This window comes from Ictalurus punctatus, chromosome 29 (assembly GCF_001660625.3).
Source record: "Ictalurus punctatus breed USDA103 chromosome 29, Coco_2.0, whole genome shotgun sequence".
Taxonomy (NCBI): Eukaryota; Metazoa; Chordata; class Actinopteri; order Siluriformes; family Ictaluridae; genus Ictalurus; species Ictalurus punctatus.
Genome location: NC_030444.2, coordinates 15625642 through 15644299, shown reverse-complemented (window position 1 = coordinate 15644299; position 18658 = coordinate 15625642). Strand labels below are relative to the sequence as shown.

The following is an 18658-nucleotide window of genomic DNA, read 5'->3' as shown; positions in this document are numbered from 1 at the left end:
TCTCTATATAATGTGTGTGATATTGATAACAGGTGTGTGTGCTTAGAACTCCAGAGAAGGTGAACACGTGTATGTGCGTGCGTGTGTGTATAGTTCTCTTCAGCCATGTTTGTACTTGGTGGTGCATTCTGGGAAATGGAGTCGCTGGTTTACCGTGTTAAGACAATTTAAAATTGTTTATTGATATTAATGTATAATAATGCCTTTAGGAACAGAAATGGAAACAAAACAAGAAATGAGTATATATTTATAACTGTAGATTTGGAAGAAGAAAATTAAAGTAAGTGTCAAGTGCATTATATTTGACTGTCCAAAGTACACACAGTGTATTTACAGGTTCTGTTACATTCACTATATTCTATATAAGAATTATTCTTTACTACAACACACTGATGCATTAAACCCAGTATTGAACATACCCTCTCTGACTTTCTCCTTATCACTGTGTTCAGTGGCCTCTTGAGGCAAAAGCTGAACATGTTCAATATTAAAAAGTTGCAGTGAAATCTGACTTTAAAATTTCGGTTGCAAAGTCAAAGTGGGCGTGTTCCAATCAGAGCAATTAAATACGTTTATTCCTCTACTTCTGGCTAATCTTGTCCTCTGACACTGCCTACTGATTAAAGCTTAAATGTTGTAGGTTAAATAAAATTTCAGTCAGTTTGGAATCTGCTCGACTTGAAGGTGAGCGTTTAGACGTTACAGATCATCCTTTTTCTTGTGGAAGATGTTTCCATCTGGCTGCACCTTCCAGGTCACTGTGGTGTTCTCCAACATGCCTTTTTCCTCCAGTTTCTGTTTGATCTGAGGATCAGAATCAGGATTTAATTACTCAAGCCAAAAAGAAAAGGAATACGTGTCACCGAGAAGACAAGAAATAATAAAAGGAGCAAAATTCTTGAGAATGAAAGAAATTTGAGAGTAAGAAATGCTAATATGGGTTTCTCCAAATTTCACAGACATCATGTGACTCACCTGATCTAAAATGGACGACTGCACAGCAGGATCAAACACACTCCCATCAGACTTCACCTGCAGTCTGATTATCTGACCCCTCGCTGGGTAAACTGGAACACACACACACACACACACACACACACACACACACACACACACACACACACACTTTAATTTCTCCATAATGTAAAGTTTTTCCTCTTCAGGACACTGCACCGTCTGAATGAATATTATGATATATGGCTTAACGAGTTCAATCTTAAATGAACATTAATTGCACAGACACTCCTTTATGTGTTAGATTTGATTACGTTATCATTTTGTTTATGGTATATTTATATTTTTATACAGTAAAATTTCAGTCATATTTCTAAATGACTTTTTTCACCAAGTGAAAACAAATTGTGTTTAATTTGAACTTCGTCTCCTTTCGTCTTCTTGTGCCGTCATTTGCTCGTGAACTGTGAGCTACTTTCTGCTGTATTCAAATATTTTAATGAGCTCTCATCAACCATCCCTTTACTTTATTATCTCAAGGGAAGTTTGCTCGATATAGCGGTAAATTTCTGAGAGACAGTTTACCCAGAAGGCACTGAACACCAACAAATTGTAGATGAAGGTGTTTATAAGCATAAAAAGGAGCATTTATTATTATTATTATTATTATTATTATTATTATTATTATTATTATTATTATTATTATTATAGCATTTTATTTTCATTTCCTTCTTTTGGCATCTAAAGATTTTCAAAAATGTGATTTTTTTTCAAACAAGATACAGAAAATGACAATAACAAAACATAAATATTTAATTCATTTTTGTGTTTTTTTAAAATTACCATTGATTTAATATTAGAAGCAATAGCAGAAAGAACAAAAGACTCACTGGTGTGACAGAAGAAATAGTACAGGTTGGTGCATTGTTCATCATAGAACAGTCCGTTATAAAACCTTGCACAGTTCTCACGGCCCCAGTAATTGTCAGGTAGTCCAGGAGCCCATGGGATGTTTGAAGCGTTGGTCCCGTCTGACCACTTCCAAGCGTTTCTGTAAAGCCCAATCCAGGAATCACCCTGTTTATCCCTCACCTGCCATAATATGTCGCTGTCAGAACTGTTAAGAGAGCTGGCCAAGTCTGTGTGATGTGTTCGGCAGTAAGTTTGAGCTTGAGGCCAGGTCATATAAGGACTACTGATGCCGATGAACCTGGCAGCACCACTGAAACTAGCTGTGAAAAAATAAATAAACAAAAGTCATGTCTCTGTCTCACAGACAATATGATACCAAGATACAACCCAAAATGTGAAAAACCAGCCATCAAACCAAGACTAGGCAAATTAACCTCAGGATATTGACTCACCATTGTAGCATATGAAGGGCAGTAGTCTTGTACATTGGTCATCCCACCATTTACCATATGAAACTGCTAAACCACATGTTTGTTTTCCACCAGCATTATCAGGCTGTCCAGGGTACCAATTGGTATAACTGACATTCAGTGGGAGATCGTTTAAGGACCAGCGCCAGCTATTGAGATCACTGTACAATCCGACCCAGGCAGATGTTGTCAGACGTTTGCTTGCTGCTTCTTTCTCAAATCGTAGCCAATCAGTATCACTTAGGATTGTTGCCAGGTCAGTGTACATCACCCTGCAGTAATTCTGTGCAACAGGCCAGGTCACCGGTGTCATCATCAGGTTATAATTGTGAGGGACGGTTCTCAGGACGGATACAGTGACTGGGACCAGACCTGCTGGTGATTTTATGAAACACACAGTAAACTTTAACTGGTGAATATCTGTATATAGATAATCCTAATGGCTAAATTAAAGAATTAGCAATGTATAATTAACAATTCAATCCTGCAGTTCAGTTCAGTGCACATGGCATATAAAATAAATCTGCATGCAGAGAACTGAATAAATGTAAATGAAAACGTTATTATGTGTCCAGCTAATGCTTAATTACTTTAATACATATGTTTTAATTTGTACAACATTATACTACACACTGGACTCTGGAATGGAAAAGTCTGGATTTTTGTGAGTCTTTTTATTTTTTATCAGACTAACTTGCAAATAAATGATTTAAAATACTGTAGAACATCTGAGGTCAGAGTTCATATAAAGCTGCCATAAGTGCATTGTGAGTCGAGTAGTGGCTGTCAGAGCAGAGTATAATTAGGATATTTGTGGAGATGGATGCAAAGAGCAGAACATGTTTATTAGGGACAAAAAACAAACAAAACAACAACAAAGAAACAAACCAAAACAGAGAAAACTTAAAGTGTAAAACAAGGCGCTAAGTTAAAACTTGCAAGAACAAAATCTAAACACGGGGCAAACAATAACCAAAATCTCACTAATCACAAAAACACAAACACGAACTCAAACTTGATGCACCGACAAACAAAGAGGGAACACAGGGAACTTAAATAAGGAGTGTAATAAGAAATATAACACCCGTGTGACTGATCATAACAGGAAATGTGGGAAACAGAAGAAGTGCGACACAGTGAGTGTCGGTGCCCTCTAGTGGTCCAGGGAGGAACTGCCTCTGGTGGGCTTCATCTCATTTACCAGCCTCTTCATCAAATCAGTTTTATTATTTATTATACAAAGTTTATAAATAAAATGTTATATATTTAATTTCTAAACTGACAGGGTGCCAGTCCATCGCACAGTCACATACACACCAATGAGCCTACCATGCATGTCTTTGGACTGGGGGAGGAAGCCGGAGTGGGAGAACATGCACTCTCCACACACCCACACACACACACACACACACACACAGGGCCATAGTGGGAATCCAACCTCTGACCCTGGAGGTGTGAGGCAAACGTGCTAACCACTAAGCCACCGTGCGCCCTAAAATGCTCTAATTTGTCATGAAATTAGCGTGAACATGCTGTCTAAAGCAAATATAAAGAAAATAAAAGAATTATAGTAGTTTGTGACAGATTGGTAAGAATAAAAATGAAAATAAAAAAAATTATGAGTAAAATAAATAAATTACTAAACTTGTTAAAGTCAGTAAAATAGAGAAAGTTAGAAATTGAAAAATAAGAGACAGCAAATGATAAAGGCAGAGTGATATAAAGTTATTGTTTATTTACAGTTTAGTAAAATCAGATATAAATAGGGTTAGAGGTAAGTGCAATATTAATGTGTGTAATATTAATGAGTGGTTTATAAAAATGCTCTCACCAGTGAGAAACAGGAGAAACAGATTCAGCTTCATGATGGACGGACAGCTGAGGAGTCAGAAAAAAAATCACAATCTGAAGGACAAAATAAAAGTCTGTAAGTATCAAATACAAAGTGATTTATTTCTGCAACTTTGTAAATGATTCTCTAATCAAGCTTTCCATCATGATCATGATCAGGTGTCAGGTTAGAGCCGATAAGCTTGCGGGACTACAGCATCCATCAGCACTGCTCATGTTCACGTCACTCACCAAGTCACATGATCACAAACACCTGGAGCAGGTTTATGCACAATGCAGCACTAGTATGTAACTTGGAGCGGGGTGTGGGGGTGTGGATGTATTTACCCAGAATGCTGTAGTGTTATGTATAGGTCTATGGCACGTCTGATCATGCATTAATTGATCGCCTGCGCTACACTATACATCAGACAGTGGGAACGGACAGCTTTCAGACACGACATTCTTCTCTTCTTTATAGTTCTTCTCAGGCAGTTTCTATCGCGATATTGTTATTAAAATTGTCCAGAGCGTATTATTGTAACACGAGACTGGATATTAATGCGCGAGCGCGAACCTCTTCCCAGGCGGAGTTCCTTCACTTTCGCACAAAACTCGGGGCGCTTTCGACATTCTCTCTGCTCTCGCACAGATACTGCGAGTGCACGCGCACACTCGGTCCAGTTGACTCAATCTCTACTTCCTCTAGAATGATCCAATCTCCTGTATTTAATGTTGTTAGAAGTTATCGACCAAACACAAGAAGACATCCCAGATGAAATTAATTGTAAATAAATTAAGGATTCATTAAAAGCTAGTTATTATTAATCATCAGTAATTATTTTTTAGGTGTTTATAATACATTTTAATGCATGGTCATATTAAGGGGGGTTGCCAATGATGTCAGATACGTAAATAGAGATAAGATAAATAAAATGCTATGGACAGTATTGTCTGTACCGATAAGCTGGTCTCAACTGCAGTTCTCGTTGTAAAATGGTTAAAGTAAGATACGTTTTTATTACTTTACTTTTATTACTTTAAATACTGTTACCTTTATATACAGAGTAGTTCATCTACAGCGACGCATCTCTTAATCTCATGTTTGTAGCGTTGCTGTCATTTTACTAGAATCACTTATCTAAAAAAAAAAAAAAGACAACTTTAAACTTTTCTTCTGATATAGTGGAGTAGAAATCTAAATACTCTGGAAGAGGTATATGAAGGGCACTCTGTTTAATCGGATTACACTTTCATAATGATCAAGCGCACTCCACTCTCACATCGTCCAGAACAACATGTGGCTGTTAACGCACAGTCACAGTTAATGCAGGTCTGATGTAGCCGAAACGTTAATGCATGATCAGATGTGTCATAGGCCTATACATAACACTACAGCACTCTGGGTAAATACATCCACACCCCCACACCCCCCCCCCCCTTCCACACCCCCTCCATCCCCCGGCGGTACCGGTACGGTCCAATCCGAGCGCAAAACATAGAAAATCAGAATAATGAGTTATTTTTTTATGTTTGTTAAAAAAAATCAGACTCGGATGCAACAACCCAAACTTGTAGAATCGAAAATTAAACTGAGAGACAATTATCTGTTTGTGGATTATTCCAAAGAAATGGAAAATGAGAGTTTGAAGCGAATTGAACAAAGAACTGCAAAGAGTTACACGGAAAGAGACCGACCACAGTCTGTCACGTGATGTAAATGATCATACCAGAATAAATGAACGCTGGAGTTTATTCTCTGATACAGGGAAGATTACTGGCGCTTTGCTAATAAGAAACACAACAATGTTTACATTTACTTACCAATAAAATAAAATCATTCAGTAAGTTTATCAGTGCACGCCAAGGGATTTATTTTATGTTCTGAATATAAAAGTCTGATTGTATTTCTCCACATCTCCTAAAATGAGTAGGCTATATTTCTGGATTTAATTACATTAGACTGGAATTATTATTATTAGTAGTATTATTCATTTGATGCGATATAAACCATTATGCTTCATCACTGTGGTAATGATTTATCATGTCATGACAGATGGAAGACTAGAGAGCTGATATAGATAAAGATATGCTGCAGATAGCTGGGCTGAAAACCGGAGAAGTTTGATAAAAGGTTCTAATTATATCAAATTATATTTATTTCTCAAGTTTATGCTTTTGTTCTTTTTATTTTTAAACGGATTCACAATCATGACGTACTAAAAATGTTGCCCGTTTAAGTATCTTCAATGTAGTTAACTGCTTTTTGTCAGTAACTTGTAGAGGAGAGAACTACTTTTTTAAAAGTTCAGCTTGACTTTAGCTTAACTTCATCAGACTATAAAAGCTACAATTTCCAGGTGATTTCCCCAACACTGATAGAGACACACTGATTTCCAAAGATTGTGGGCTTTATTAGTTTTGTACAGTATTACTTCAATTAAACCTTTAAACATTTAAGATATAAGATTTATTTAATATTAATGCAATATATTAATGTCTTGCTTACCTTACTCAACATGCTACAATATTTCTTCATTAATTAATCATTAAATTTGAAGAAATCTGCTACTTTTTACTTGCTGATAATTGGTTTATTAACAAACTTTAAATCCACGTGTTAAATGTTTAAGTTTCAGTCAATTCTAACAATTAGGATAAACACTGAGGATTAAAACATACCTGTAATATGAAACTCTGAAGGCTGGTGTTTCTTCAGTAGCTCCGTTTTAGATCTTCACTGTTTGTACACAACTCTCTACAAATCTGCTTACTTCACCTGTCCTCTTCTTAATATGGAGAAATTACAACATGTGTGACGCAGACTGATTTCCATTTTACTTTAACTTTACTTTAGACTCCAGACTGCTTATTTAAACAAAACCAACACTGACCCATCCTCCTCAAATTTCAGCACAGAAAGGAGGTGAAGGAGTTCATCAGGTTGCCTTTAGTGAGGAACAGCCATGTGTCAATAATCAGATCCAACACTCAGCATACACGATATTATCATGGCTGCTTTATAAAATCATCACTGCCTCTTCTTGTACTACAGAATATTATAATCATAAAGGAAGATCTACATGATGTATTAAAGGACAGAAACAGGTCAGGACTAAATTCTTACACAACTTACAATGTAAAAGAAGTGCATTGTGACTATTTGAATACATTTTCTTGGCAAATAAAAAGTAGCTCTGTTCTCCAGTGTTGGATTAACACGTAAAACAAGCCTTCGCATTGGACTCTACAACTATAATAACATCAGAGTCCTGTTTTACCTAGGAAAAGAAATGTCACCTGACACCAGCCTTCAGTGTCACAGGTCTAAATGTCACAGAAAGAGTGTCTTATTACACAGTTGAGGGTAAATCAAACCTGCAAATTAAATACTACATTAAATCCTAATGTCAGTGCGAAACTGTCCACATGTCCTTATGTCCAGCAGTCAGAGAGCCTGTGCTGGGATTTGGAGTCAACACTTCTGTTACTCAGCTAGTGCAGCCTTCAGATGTTGGCATGAAGCAGGTGATTGAGCGATTCACACCAACTAACCAACCCAGTTACTATTTAAAATCAGAGATCCAAAATACAACAAATTAACATTCTGAACTTTCAGCAGTTGCACGTCACAGCCGATGAAAATTAGACTCCACAAACTCAGTGGCTCTTTTTCTAGAAGTTATAAAAGCAAGGCAGACTGGAAGCAGTCACATGCAAACCTCATCACCTGCTCAGATGAACAAGTAGGAGGATCTTTACCTGTCATGGTGGTCATGATGATTGTTCTAATAGGATTTTCAGTGCATGTGTCTACATGAAAGTATATTTTTACTAATGAAATAAATCTGGTGTTTGGATCTGTAGCACCTGCAGTTTTGTTTGTGTTACCGATTGTTCTACTGCCGACTTCTGGTCAATGTAAGTATTGCAGTTAATATTATCTGTAGAATTACATTTTATAGAACACCTTTCTAAATTCTCAACCTTTGCTTTGTTTGCTGTTGATATGAGGACAGTTTTGAAGTGATGTGGTGATTGAAGGGTGGATTCTGGAATCCCCTGCCTATATATATATATATATATATATATATATATATATATATATATATATATATATATATATATATATATATATATATATATATATGTATTCTTTGAGTGATTTGAATGGCTTCTTCAAGCTTCTGAGATTTACTATTCCTATTTAAAGCGTTTATTTTACATTTCATCATCAGTCACTAGAGAATAATGACAGATATTGTCTTATTGAACTTCTTACTGTGAGAAAGTATATCTAATCAGTACATTTTGGGAAAGTTTCCTGGTCAGAGCTAAAGCTTGACCGAATCCAACCTTGAGGAATCTGTGTATCTGTGTGTGCAGTTTGTTGTCACGGGACGTTCCGAGGTGAACTGACCATCTGACGAGACAACTGGAGCCCAAAAACTCCGATTGATGACCTCAGTGGTTCAGGATGTGACTGACGTCCAGATAATCGATGGAGATATTCTTCTGACGCACAGCCATATGTGGACATTTTCCAAATTTATCTAAGCCTTAGACAATCAGAATCATTCAACCTGACGTAATGACTAGCTTAGTGATTGTGTGAAAGTATAATTGTTGATGATGAGTGTGTACACAGAGCGGCCTACAAACTCCTTGCTGAGTGTGAAGCTGACTTCTGCAGATGAAACTGCAAACTATTCTTCAGTAAAATTTTCTTCAGTTGATCTGCATCTCTTGACTCCGGGCCTTCATTCATCATTTCTGGTCCTTGGGTCTTTAACTGTAAATTCCCCTACATGATGATGTGTAGTTATGGATGAATATAAAACACCTTTACTGAATTAATAGCAGCAGACCATAAGAAGCTTAATTCTATTATAGCTACAAAATAGTCACAAAAGTTTTTTCCCCCTTTTTTTATTGGCTAAATTATGAATATTCTTAATGTTTGCATAGAAAATAGCATTAGGTGGGTACTATATGATGGGAAACCAAAGGAAAAATGTAGAGGAATCTTAATCATAATTATTGTAAAATGATGGATCTAGAAAGGAACTACAGAATATTATAATCATAAAGGAAGATCTACATGATGTATTAAAGGACAAACAGGTCAGGACTAAATTCTTACACACCTTACATTTTTAGAAGAAGCACATTGTGACTATTTGAATACATTTTCTTGGCAAATAAAAGGTAGCTCTGTTCTCCAGTGTTGGATTAACACGTAAAACAAGCCTTCGCATTGGACTCTACAACTATAATAACACCAGAGTCCTGTTTTACCTAGGAAAAGAAGTGTCACCTGACACCAGCCTTCAGTGTCACAGATGTAAATGTCACAGAAAGAGTGTCTTATTACCAGCGTTGGGAAGGTTCATTTATAAGTGTATTCCATTACAGTTTCAAATTACTTCATAAAAATGTAAACAGTAACGTAATCCAAGTAGAACTATATGAAAGTAATGTAATCTGATTACTTTTGGATGACATCAAGGTCACATATGTAAATAAAGTCAAGAGAAAAGCAATATGATCTAAAATACTTTTATTTAGAGATTATTTTAAGCTTAAATCATGTCTATGTTTGGATTTGTTTAAATGAAATAAAATCACTAAAAGTTCACTGTCCCTGATGTTGTTAACATCATATCACAAAAGCTAGGGTGATCATATTCTGGTTTTCCAGTAAGAGGACACATTTTATTTTGGGGGGGGGGCATGATGTTCCAAACAGTGTTACTATGAATGCAGACTTTATACACTGAAAAGGCATCACATAAGTACATATAGAATATATATAAATAAAATTGGTTTCACTCTGCACACGTTTTATATTTTTTCCTTTTTTTTTTTCCTCGAATGTCCATGGAATAAAATAAAATCTCAGATGGCACGAGTGTACCTTCTACCATCATTTACACATTCGAATGACCATGTGATAACATTAAAAATGACTTTATATGGTTATGGGTGTTGTTTCCACTCAGGAGAGCTGACATTTGCTGCTATCGTCAAGTAACTGTTTGACGCCGAATACACCAGCGCTTCACCTTCCCGGGTTCGCTGAGAGAACTGGTCTCGTCTCAAAATGCACCATTTCAGACAGGCTTTCCAGTGACTGTGTTTATTATTATTATTATTATTATTATTATTATTATTATTATTATTATCCTATTATTTTCTTCAGTTGATCTGCATCTCTTGACTCTGGGCCTTCATTCATCATTTCTGGTCCTTGGGTCTTTAACTGTAAATTCCCCTACATGATGATGTGTAGTTATGGATGAATATAAAACACCTTTACTGAATTAATAGCAGCAGACCATAAGAAGCTTAATTCTATTATAGCTACAAAATAGTCACAAAAGTTTTTTCCCCCTTTTTTTATTGGCTAAATTATGAATATTCTTAATGTTTGCATAGAAAATAGCATTAGGTGGGTACTATATGATTAAAAGAAGAAAAAAAATACAATAATTGCAGTAAGTACATTAAATTTGACTGTTTAAGGCACACAATTTATTTAAAAAGTTCTATCACATTCAATAACTTCTATATGCTTCTATACACAACTCTAAAAAGCTTACCCTTCAAATTAAATACTACATTAAATCCTAATGTCAGTGCGAAACTGTCCACATTTCCTTATGTCCAGCAGTCAGAGAGCCTGTGCTGGGATTTGGAGTCAACACTTCTGTTACTCAGCTAGTGCAGCCTTCAGATGTTGGCATGAAGCAGGTGATTGAGCGATTCACACCAACTAACCAACCCAGTTACTATTTAAAATCAGAGAGATCCAAAATACAACAAATTAACATTCTGAACTTTCAGCAGTTGCACGTCACAGCCGATGAAAATTAGACTCCACAAACTCAGTGGCTCTTTTTCTAGAAGTTATAAAAGCAAGGCAGACTGGAAGCAGTCACATGCAAACCTCATCACCTGCTCAGATGAACAAGTAGGAGGATCTTTACCTGTCATGGTGGTCATGATGATTGTTCTAATAGGATTTCCAGTGCATGTGTCTACATGAAAGTATATTTTTACTAATGAAATAAATCTGGTGTTTGGATCTGTAGCACCTGCAGTTTTGTTTGTGTTACTGATTGTTCTACTGCCGACTTCTGGTCAATGTAAGTATTGCCGTTAATATTATCTGTAGAATTACATTTTATAGAACACCTTTCTGAATTCTGACCCTTTGCTCTGTTTGCTGCTGATATGAGGACAGTTTTGAAGTGACATGTGTGTGATAATTGTTATGGATGAATATCAAACACATACTGAATTAATAGTAGCTTAATTCTAAACTTAGCTTAATTCTATAATGGCTACAAAGTAGTGACAAACTGTTTGTCATTAGATATATTATCTATATTCTTAATGGAAACAAAATAGAAACAAAATATATAATTATAGCATGAAGTCAGTGCTACGTATATAGTTAAAAGAAGAAACATGTGACAGTAATAGAAGCAATTAAGTATTAAATATGAGCATTCAAGACTCACAGATTCTACCACACTATGTCTTATATATTGAAATGTTACATATGATTTTATTTTATTCTACAGTATATGATCATTTGGAGCCCATGTTTCATTATTTTATCATGCTCCTTTCATCATTGTCATTGAGTGTTGCCAATTGGAGCAAAAACTGAGTATGTTAAATATCAAATATTTGCTTTAAAAATGCCAAACAATGACACCCTTCCTACTAATTTAAAGCCTAACTGTTGTAGGATATATATCTGCTTAATGTGAAGGTGATCATTTAAATGTTACAACTCATCATCATCCTTCTTCTTGTGGAAGATGTTCCCATCTGGCTGCACCCTCCAGGTCACTGTGGTGTTCTCCAACATGCCTTTTTCCTCCAGTTTCTGTTTGATCTGAGGATCAGAATCAGAATTTGATTACCTGATCACAAAAGAGAAGGAATACATGCCTCCAACATGTCCAGAGTTAATAAATGGAAGGAGCAAAATTCATGAGAATAACAAATTTGAGCAGCGAGCTTTCACAAGCTCACAAGCTTTCAGACACGTCATGTGACTCACCTGCTCGAACATTAACGACTGCACAGCAGGATCAAACACACTCCCAGCAGACTTCACCTGCAGTTTTATTATCTGCTGTTTCCTCACTGGTAGGATTGTGGAACACACACACACACACACACACACACACACAGTGAGAGAGAGCCTGAATAATAAGTCAAAAACATGGTTATGTAAAGCAAAGTATCTCCTGTTCACTCATCTTCTCCTGTGTCCTCTCTACCACAGTGGAGAATTCTTCTGACACTCTTACATGATTAAACTGTCATCTCTCCTCAGTGATTCATATTTTAGGGTTTCCTTTTAAAGATTTTATCACTTAACCAATGAAACAAAGTATTTTATTCTTTTAGAATCTTTTTTTCTTAACTTATTCCAGATTTGGTCAAGCCTTGATCTATGTTCTGTGTCTTGACTCCTCGCTTCTTTTTTGACCACGTTTTTGCCCATCATTTGGATTTGTCTGCCTGTCTCTCCTTAAATAAAGCTTTTAACTGCACTTGCATCTGTCTCCATCCACATTACATGACATAACCATTGACTTGATATTAGTATAACTGGTCAAGAAAAAAGTCTCACTGGATTGACAGACGAAATAGGCAATCAGGCCACAGAAATAATCATTAAACTGTGCATTAACAGCTGATGCACAGTTTTGATTGCCTCCTTGATTAGCAGGTTCTCCAGGCAACCATGAGAGGTTCAAAGCCTTGGTCCCGTCGGACCACTTCCATGTGTCTCTATATAGGCCAATCCAAGAAGAACCCTGGATATCGAACAGCTGCAATAAATAGTTTTGATCTGAGCTGTTCAGAGAGCTGGCCAAGTCTGTGTGATGTGTTCGGCAGTAAGCCTGAGCTTCAGGCCAGGTCAGCAGAGGACTAGTGATGCCGATGAACTTGGCAGCACCACTGAAATGACCTGTGACAAAAAAGTAAACAAAAGGGGATCGTCTCTGTCTGCACCTGTCTCACAGAAAATATGACACCAAGATACAACCCAAAATAAAAACCAGCCATAAACTGAGACTAAGCAAATTAAAAATCAGGATCTTGACTCACCATTGTAGCATATGAAGGGTCTTAGGGCTGCACAGTCTACATCACCCCATTGACCAGATGTGCCTAGTGCAGCACATGCTTCTTTTCCACCAGAATTATTAGGCTCTCCAGGGTACCAATTGGTATAAGGGACATTCTTCAGTGGGAGGTCATTTAAGGACCAGCGCCAGCTATTGATATCATTGTACAATCCGACCCAGGCATATCCTACAAAACCTTTGCTTGCTGCTTCTTGTGTTAGTCTTAACCGATCATCATCACTTGCGACTGTTGCCAGGTCAGTGTACATTGCCCTGCAGTATTTCTGAGCATCTGCCCACGTGTACTGCTTCATGACTATGTGATATTTGTGAAGGGCAGTTTTCTGGATGGATACAGCAACAGGGAGAAGACCTGTTGGTGACATTTCATTTTATAATTTTAGTATACAGTTGCATTACAACAGTGTGGATTTGACAGATAAATAGTGAGGGGCAATAAAAGGGGTAGGCCACGTCAAATAAAGTTTGGAAATTCAGTTTAGAGGTCCAGCCATTACCATTAAAAATGTGAATTATGATTTAAATAACATAAGTAATAAACACACACATACATACATACATATATGCGCAGCGGTTTAGACATTAATGGCTGTGTGTTGAGTTATTTTGAGGGGACAGCAAATTTACACTGTTACACAAGCTGTACACGCACTACTTTACATTGTAGCACAGTGTCATTTCTTCAGTGTTGTCACATTAAAATATATAATGAAAAATTTACAAAAATGTGAGGGGTGTACTTACTTTTGTGAGGTACTGTATATATGCTAAAATAAACAATTACTAATAATATATGAATGCATGTAACAACCCTGAATACACCCGTGTGTGTGTGTGTGTGTGTGTGTGTGTGTGTGTGTGTGTGTGTGTGTGTGTGTGTGTGTGTGTGTGTGTGTGTGTGTGTGTGTGTGTGACAGAGAGATCAGTTTATTTATTTATTTATTTAATAAATGTGCTCACCAGTAAGGTATAGGAACAGAAGATTTGTCTTCATGATGAACACCTAGCTGTGGAGTGAAAAAAAAAAGTTGAGAACAAATATACAAGATTGCATAAATTTACATACAGAACTGAATCAAGCAATATCATTTTATTACCAGAAAGAATGTTTTATCACTGCTTCATCAGACTGAATTAACTTATAGCACTCCTATGCCCAGCAGCAGATGGTGCAGTTTATTAAGAATAGCTACCAGTATTTCAAAAAGATGTTACAGATCTTCCTGAGCAGTGTGTAGCTAGGGGAGGGGTGCATTTTGGGTTTAAGCTCGCCTGAAAAATGTTCAAATCCCAAATGCTTATTTCTGTCACTATAATCATGGCATGTTTGTTGGTGCCAGATGGGCTGGTTTGAGTAGCTCCTGGAATTTCCACACACAACAGTCTCTAGTAGATAGTGAGACTTAAAAAGGATAAACCAACACAGACCAGAGAGCTGCCTATGGGAGAAAAGAGGAAAAGAGGAAACTTCTATCAAAGCACAAGCACTGGGCATAGAGAATACAACAATTTGGAATGCCCTGAAAAAGAAAGAAATCACTGGTGTACTAACAACCAGATATCGAACACGTCAGCCAAAGAAAAGAACAGCAGTTCCTGACAAACACTGTGAGAACTCTGAAGAAAAACCCAAAAACAACATTTAGTGTCATCACTAAAGATGTAAACCACTCATCGGCAGTAAGGATCGGAAAATCCAGACAGGAATTCACAAAGAAATACAGAGATGATCCACAAAAGTTCCAAGATGAACGTCTACCAAAGTGATGGAAAGGCCAAAGTGTGGCGAAAGAAAGGATCTGCTCACGATCCAAAACATATAAGATCATCGGCCAAGCACTGTAGAGGTAGTGTCATGATTCTGGAACATTCTCACTAATCTTTGTTGATGATGGAACTCACGTTAGCAGCAGAACAAATTCAGACGTTTACAGGAACATTTTGTCAGCAATTTACAGAGAAATGCATCAAATATACTGTAATTGGGAGGAACTTCATCATGCAGCAAGACAACGATCCAAAACACACTGCCACCTCAACACAGGACTTCAACAGGGGGAAAGTGGAAGGTTTTAAACTGGACAAGTCAATCACCAGACCTTCACCCAACTGATCAGCACTTCACCTCCTGAAGAGGAGACTGAAGAGAGAAACCCCCCGAAACAAACAACTACTGAAAGAAGCTGCAGGAAAAACCTGGAAAATCATCATGAAAGAAGAATGCAACAGTTTGGTGATGTCAGTGCGTCACCAGCTTGCAGTCATTTTAAGGGCTATGCAACCAATATGTAATTCTACAGATCATATAAACCACATTATATTTCCTCCCCTAAAGCTAATTTCTGGAAATTAGAGAGCCCCTGTACACATTACAGTTTGGTAATATCAAGATAAATTCAGTTCCACAGTCTCTGCCTTTATCAACTTTTTAACAGCCATGAAGGCTTATTATAAATAGCACACATTAATGTTGGCCAGCTTAGGAACATTGAGTGGATAAATATTTTTAAAATAGTAATTGTTTAATTATTGTTGTTGATATGTGGCCTGTCGTCAATGTAATTGTTTATCCCTTGCTATTCATATCTTTGATATCAGACAAAATGACATAATACCCAGTATTATGATCTTCAGTACATTATAATATCTGCGTACACATTTGAAGACGGCGGTAAATTCAGCATAACACTGCAGCACTTTCAGAATAGGATATTTAGTTAGCAATGTACACTTGTATGCACGTAGCCATGGAGTTTAAGTTCTTTAAAAATGTATAGACAAACTAAAAATCATCTATGAAACAGTTGTTTATTCAAGACCATGACATTAATCATGATATACTCACACGCCTACGTATGATACAAAGTACAAAAACATTACAAGAACCATTAGACCATAACCGTACAACTATTTTTTAATGATAATGAATGCCATGTAAGCACACAGCATCAAACTGTACCTTGAATCTGAAAAGCTGATGTGATGCTGTTTCTTCACAAGCTCCGTCTGCTTCAGAGATTCACTGGTGAATAAACTCCTATCATGCTTTTCTTTACACAAATGAGTCAATTTCTTAAGAATTTAAGAAATAAACAAATAGTGAACATTTGCATCACAAATGTGTGTGTGCGCGCGCGAGAGTTTGTTTATTTGTTTTTAATGCCACGAAAGCTTCTATGGCTATTTCCATGGCGAGAAATGTGTAAGGAATCTAAGGTTTTTAAAATCTACTTAACGCCTATATTTCCTAAACTCTAAAAACTCTAAAAACGCATTAGGTTTGACTTTCCTAAAAATTTCTTCTAGAGTGTTGACTGAATAAAAAAAGATTTCTCATGGGGTTAAGACCAGTACACTCTAATAAAACAAAGATAATGGATTCTGGCAGAAGGTACATGTTGGTCATTTACTTTCACACTATCCGGTGTTCCCCAGATGAGGACTGGTTCCTTCTGAGTCCGGTTCCTCTCAAGGTTTCTTCCTCTTAACATCTCAGGGAGTTTTTCCTCACCACCGTCACCACCGTCTCACTCAATAGGGATAAATTCACACACTTAAAATCTCTACCCTGTGTATATATGTTTCTGTAAAGCTGCTTTGAGACAATGTCCAGTGTTAAAAGCTCTACACAAAATAACACTGAATTCAATTGAGAATTGGTGAGTCTCATATTAAAAACATCCTGGGGTGACCTTTTTGACAGTGAGTACAGAGAGAGAGAGGGAGAGATAGAGAGAGAGAGGGAGGGAGGTGGGGGGGAGCAGGGGAGAGAGAGAGAGGGAGAGGGGGGGGGCGGGGGAAAGAGAGAGGGAGAGATAGAGAGAGAGAGGGAGAGAGAGAGAGAGAGAGAGAGAGAGGGAGGTGGGGGGGAGTGGGGGAGAGAGAGGGGGGGGGGGGGCGGGGGAGAGAGAGAGGGAGGTGAGGGAGAACACAGATTATTAGGTATGCTCATGTCACGTAATGGTTAAAAAACCTGGTTGCTAGGCTCCCATCATGCTAATTCTTTATGCAAATCAGTTCTCACAATTTAAATCAGAATTTAAAGAAACAAACATCCATCCATTTATTTTTGTACCACTTCTCCACGCAGGGTCAGGGGCAGCCTGGAGCCAATTTCAGGGGACTTGGGGCACAAGGCGGGGGTTTCCCCCCTGGCTGGGGTGCAAATCCATCACAGGGCAAAGAAACAAACAAATAGTGAGAATGTACACACCACACACGGTGTTTCCATTGATTTCCATTTTTAAAGAAACACCTTTTCTTAATTCTCCTGTTGTTTTCTGGTCAACTTTGGCCAATTTGCTATTTTCCTCTATCATAACTATGGTCTCTGTAATCTGACTGGAATAAAGCTTACTGATTCTGTCCTTATGCATATGAACACATCAAATTAATAACTGGTTTTATTGACTGTTCAGTAGAGTTTCAGTCAGATCTGACCTGCCATAGTGCACGATCGGGCCAGAGTATAGGAGCACTCGATAAGGGTTTTCTCTGCTCCTTGGTCTACAGTACCCAAAACTGTGTTCATTTCACTCAAAAAGTAGTGGTATCATTTCCTGTAAGTTAACTTTATTCATCATAAGTTGCATAAAAGGTGTAATCCAACAATAATAACAATAATAATATTTAATAATATCCAATAATAAATATTTTTAAAGTACTTTATTTACAGTTTTAAAAGAGCAGAGACATTTTTGACTGTGAGCCTCAAACTCAACACAAGGTTTAAACAAGATTAACATTTGGGCAGTTCGAGAAAGTCACAGACAAACTTTACATTATAGAAATGCAGGGGTATAAATTTAAAAATAGTGCAAACCATGTGGCATTCTGAAAAAGTCGATTTTCCTATGTTCGCTCCAGTTCTATTATACACCTCCCAACACACTCACTGGGACTATTTGGTTAAGACTGATTTCCATTTTGACTTTCCCTTCTTTCAACAAGAAATGCAGACATTTGAAACAAACACACAAAATGGTAGGAATTAGCTTAGTCCTTTTACTGTTTTATTAAATTACACTCATGCAATTATTATTTATGTAAATGGTAAACGGTCTGTACTTATATAGCACTTTTATCCAAAGCGCTTTACACTGTGTCTCATTCACTCGCACACTCCGATGGTAGCAGAGCTGCCATGCAAGGCGCTAACTTACCATTGGGAGCAACTTGGGGTTCAGTGTCTTGCCCAAGGACACTTCGGCATGTGGAGTCATGTGGGCCGGGAATCGAACCACCGACCCTACGATTAATGGACTGCCCGCTCTACCACCTGAGCCACAGCCGCCATGTTCGCCTATGTTTTTT

General features: G+C 37.3%; 2 protein-coding genes and 1 long non-coding RNA gene across 4 annotated transcripts; 1 reads left to right on the top strand and 2 right to left on the bottom strand.

Moving 5' to 3' along the window:
- Positions 1 to 161: 161 nt before the first annotated feature.
- Positions 162 to 4736, bottom strand: LOC108260514 (C-type mannose receptor 2). Of its 2 annotated transcripts, none has more exons than XM_053677609.1 (5): positions 4168 to 4736; positions 2319 to 2711; positions 1845 to 2186; positions 976 to 1067; positions 162 to 804 (listed from the first exon to the last, which is right to left on the bottom strand). In XM_053677609.1, exons 1-5 carry the CDS (start codon positions 4199 to 4201, stop codon positions 700 to 702), a joined length of 966 nt encoding a protein of 321 aa, XP_053533584.1. In that variant the 5' UTR covers positions 4202 to 4736; the 3' UTR covers positions 162 to 699. The 2 variants fall into 2 exon arrangements, with proteins under 2 accessions (XP_053533584.1, XP_053533585.1); XM_053677610.1 differs by having other exon boundaries at positions 2319 to 2708.
- LOC108260533 (uncharacterized) lies at positions 2708 to 9152 on the top strand. Its single transcript, XR_008393797.1, has 3 exons — positions 2708 to 4263; positions 8034 to 8087; positions 8553 to 9152. It is a non-coding gene; the product is annotated as an uncharacterized LOC108260533 (long non-coding RNA).
- Positions 9153 to 11042: 1890 nt separating this feature from the next.
- On the bottom strand, positions 11043 to 13638 carry LOC108260588 (putative C-type lectin domain family 20 member A). The gene is made up of 4 exons (XM_017460974.3): positions 13305 to 13638; positions 12823 to 13164; positions 12244 to 12329; positions 11043 to 12075 (listed from the first exon to the last, which is right to left on the bottom strand). Exons 1-4 carry the CDS (start codon positions 13636 to 13638, stop codon positions 11965 to 11967), a joined length of 873 nt encoding a protein of 290 aa, XP_017316463.3. The 3' UTR covers positions 11043 to 11964.
- Positions 13639 to 18658: the final 5020 nt, after the last annotated feature.

Bases quoted from the DNA above. Each gene is read 5' to 3' on its own strand.
- LOC108260514 (XM_053677609.1), bottom strand. From the start codon at position 4,201: ATGAAGCTGAATCTGTTTCTCCTGTTTCTCACTG. The intron at 2,712-4,167 runs GTGAGAGCATTT...TAAAATCACCAG, and splicing joins GTTTCTCCTGTTTCTCACTG to CAGGTCTGGTCCCAGTCACT. The intron at 805-975 runs GTGAGTCACATG...TCTGATCCTCAG, and splicing joins AGTCGTCCATTTTAGATCAG to ATCAAACAGAAACTGGAGGA.
- LOC108260588 (XM_017460974.3), bottom strand. From the start codon at position 13,638: ATGAAGCAGTACACGTGGGCAGATGCTCAGAAATACTGCAGGGCAATG. The intron at 13,165-13,304 runs GTGAGTCAAGAT...TTTTTGTCACAG, and splicing joins ACCCTTCATATGCTACAATG to GTCATTTCAGTGGTGCTGCC. The intron at 12,330-12,822 runs GTGAGACTTTTT...CAATCCTACCAG, and splicing joins CTATTTCGTCTGTCAATCCA to TGAGGAAACAGCAGATAATA.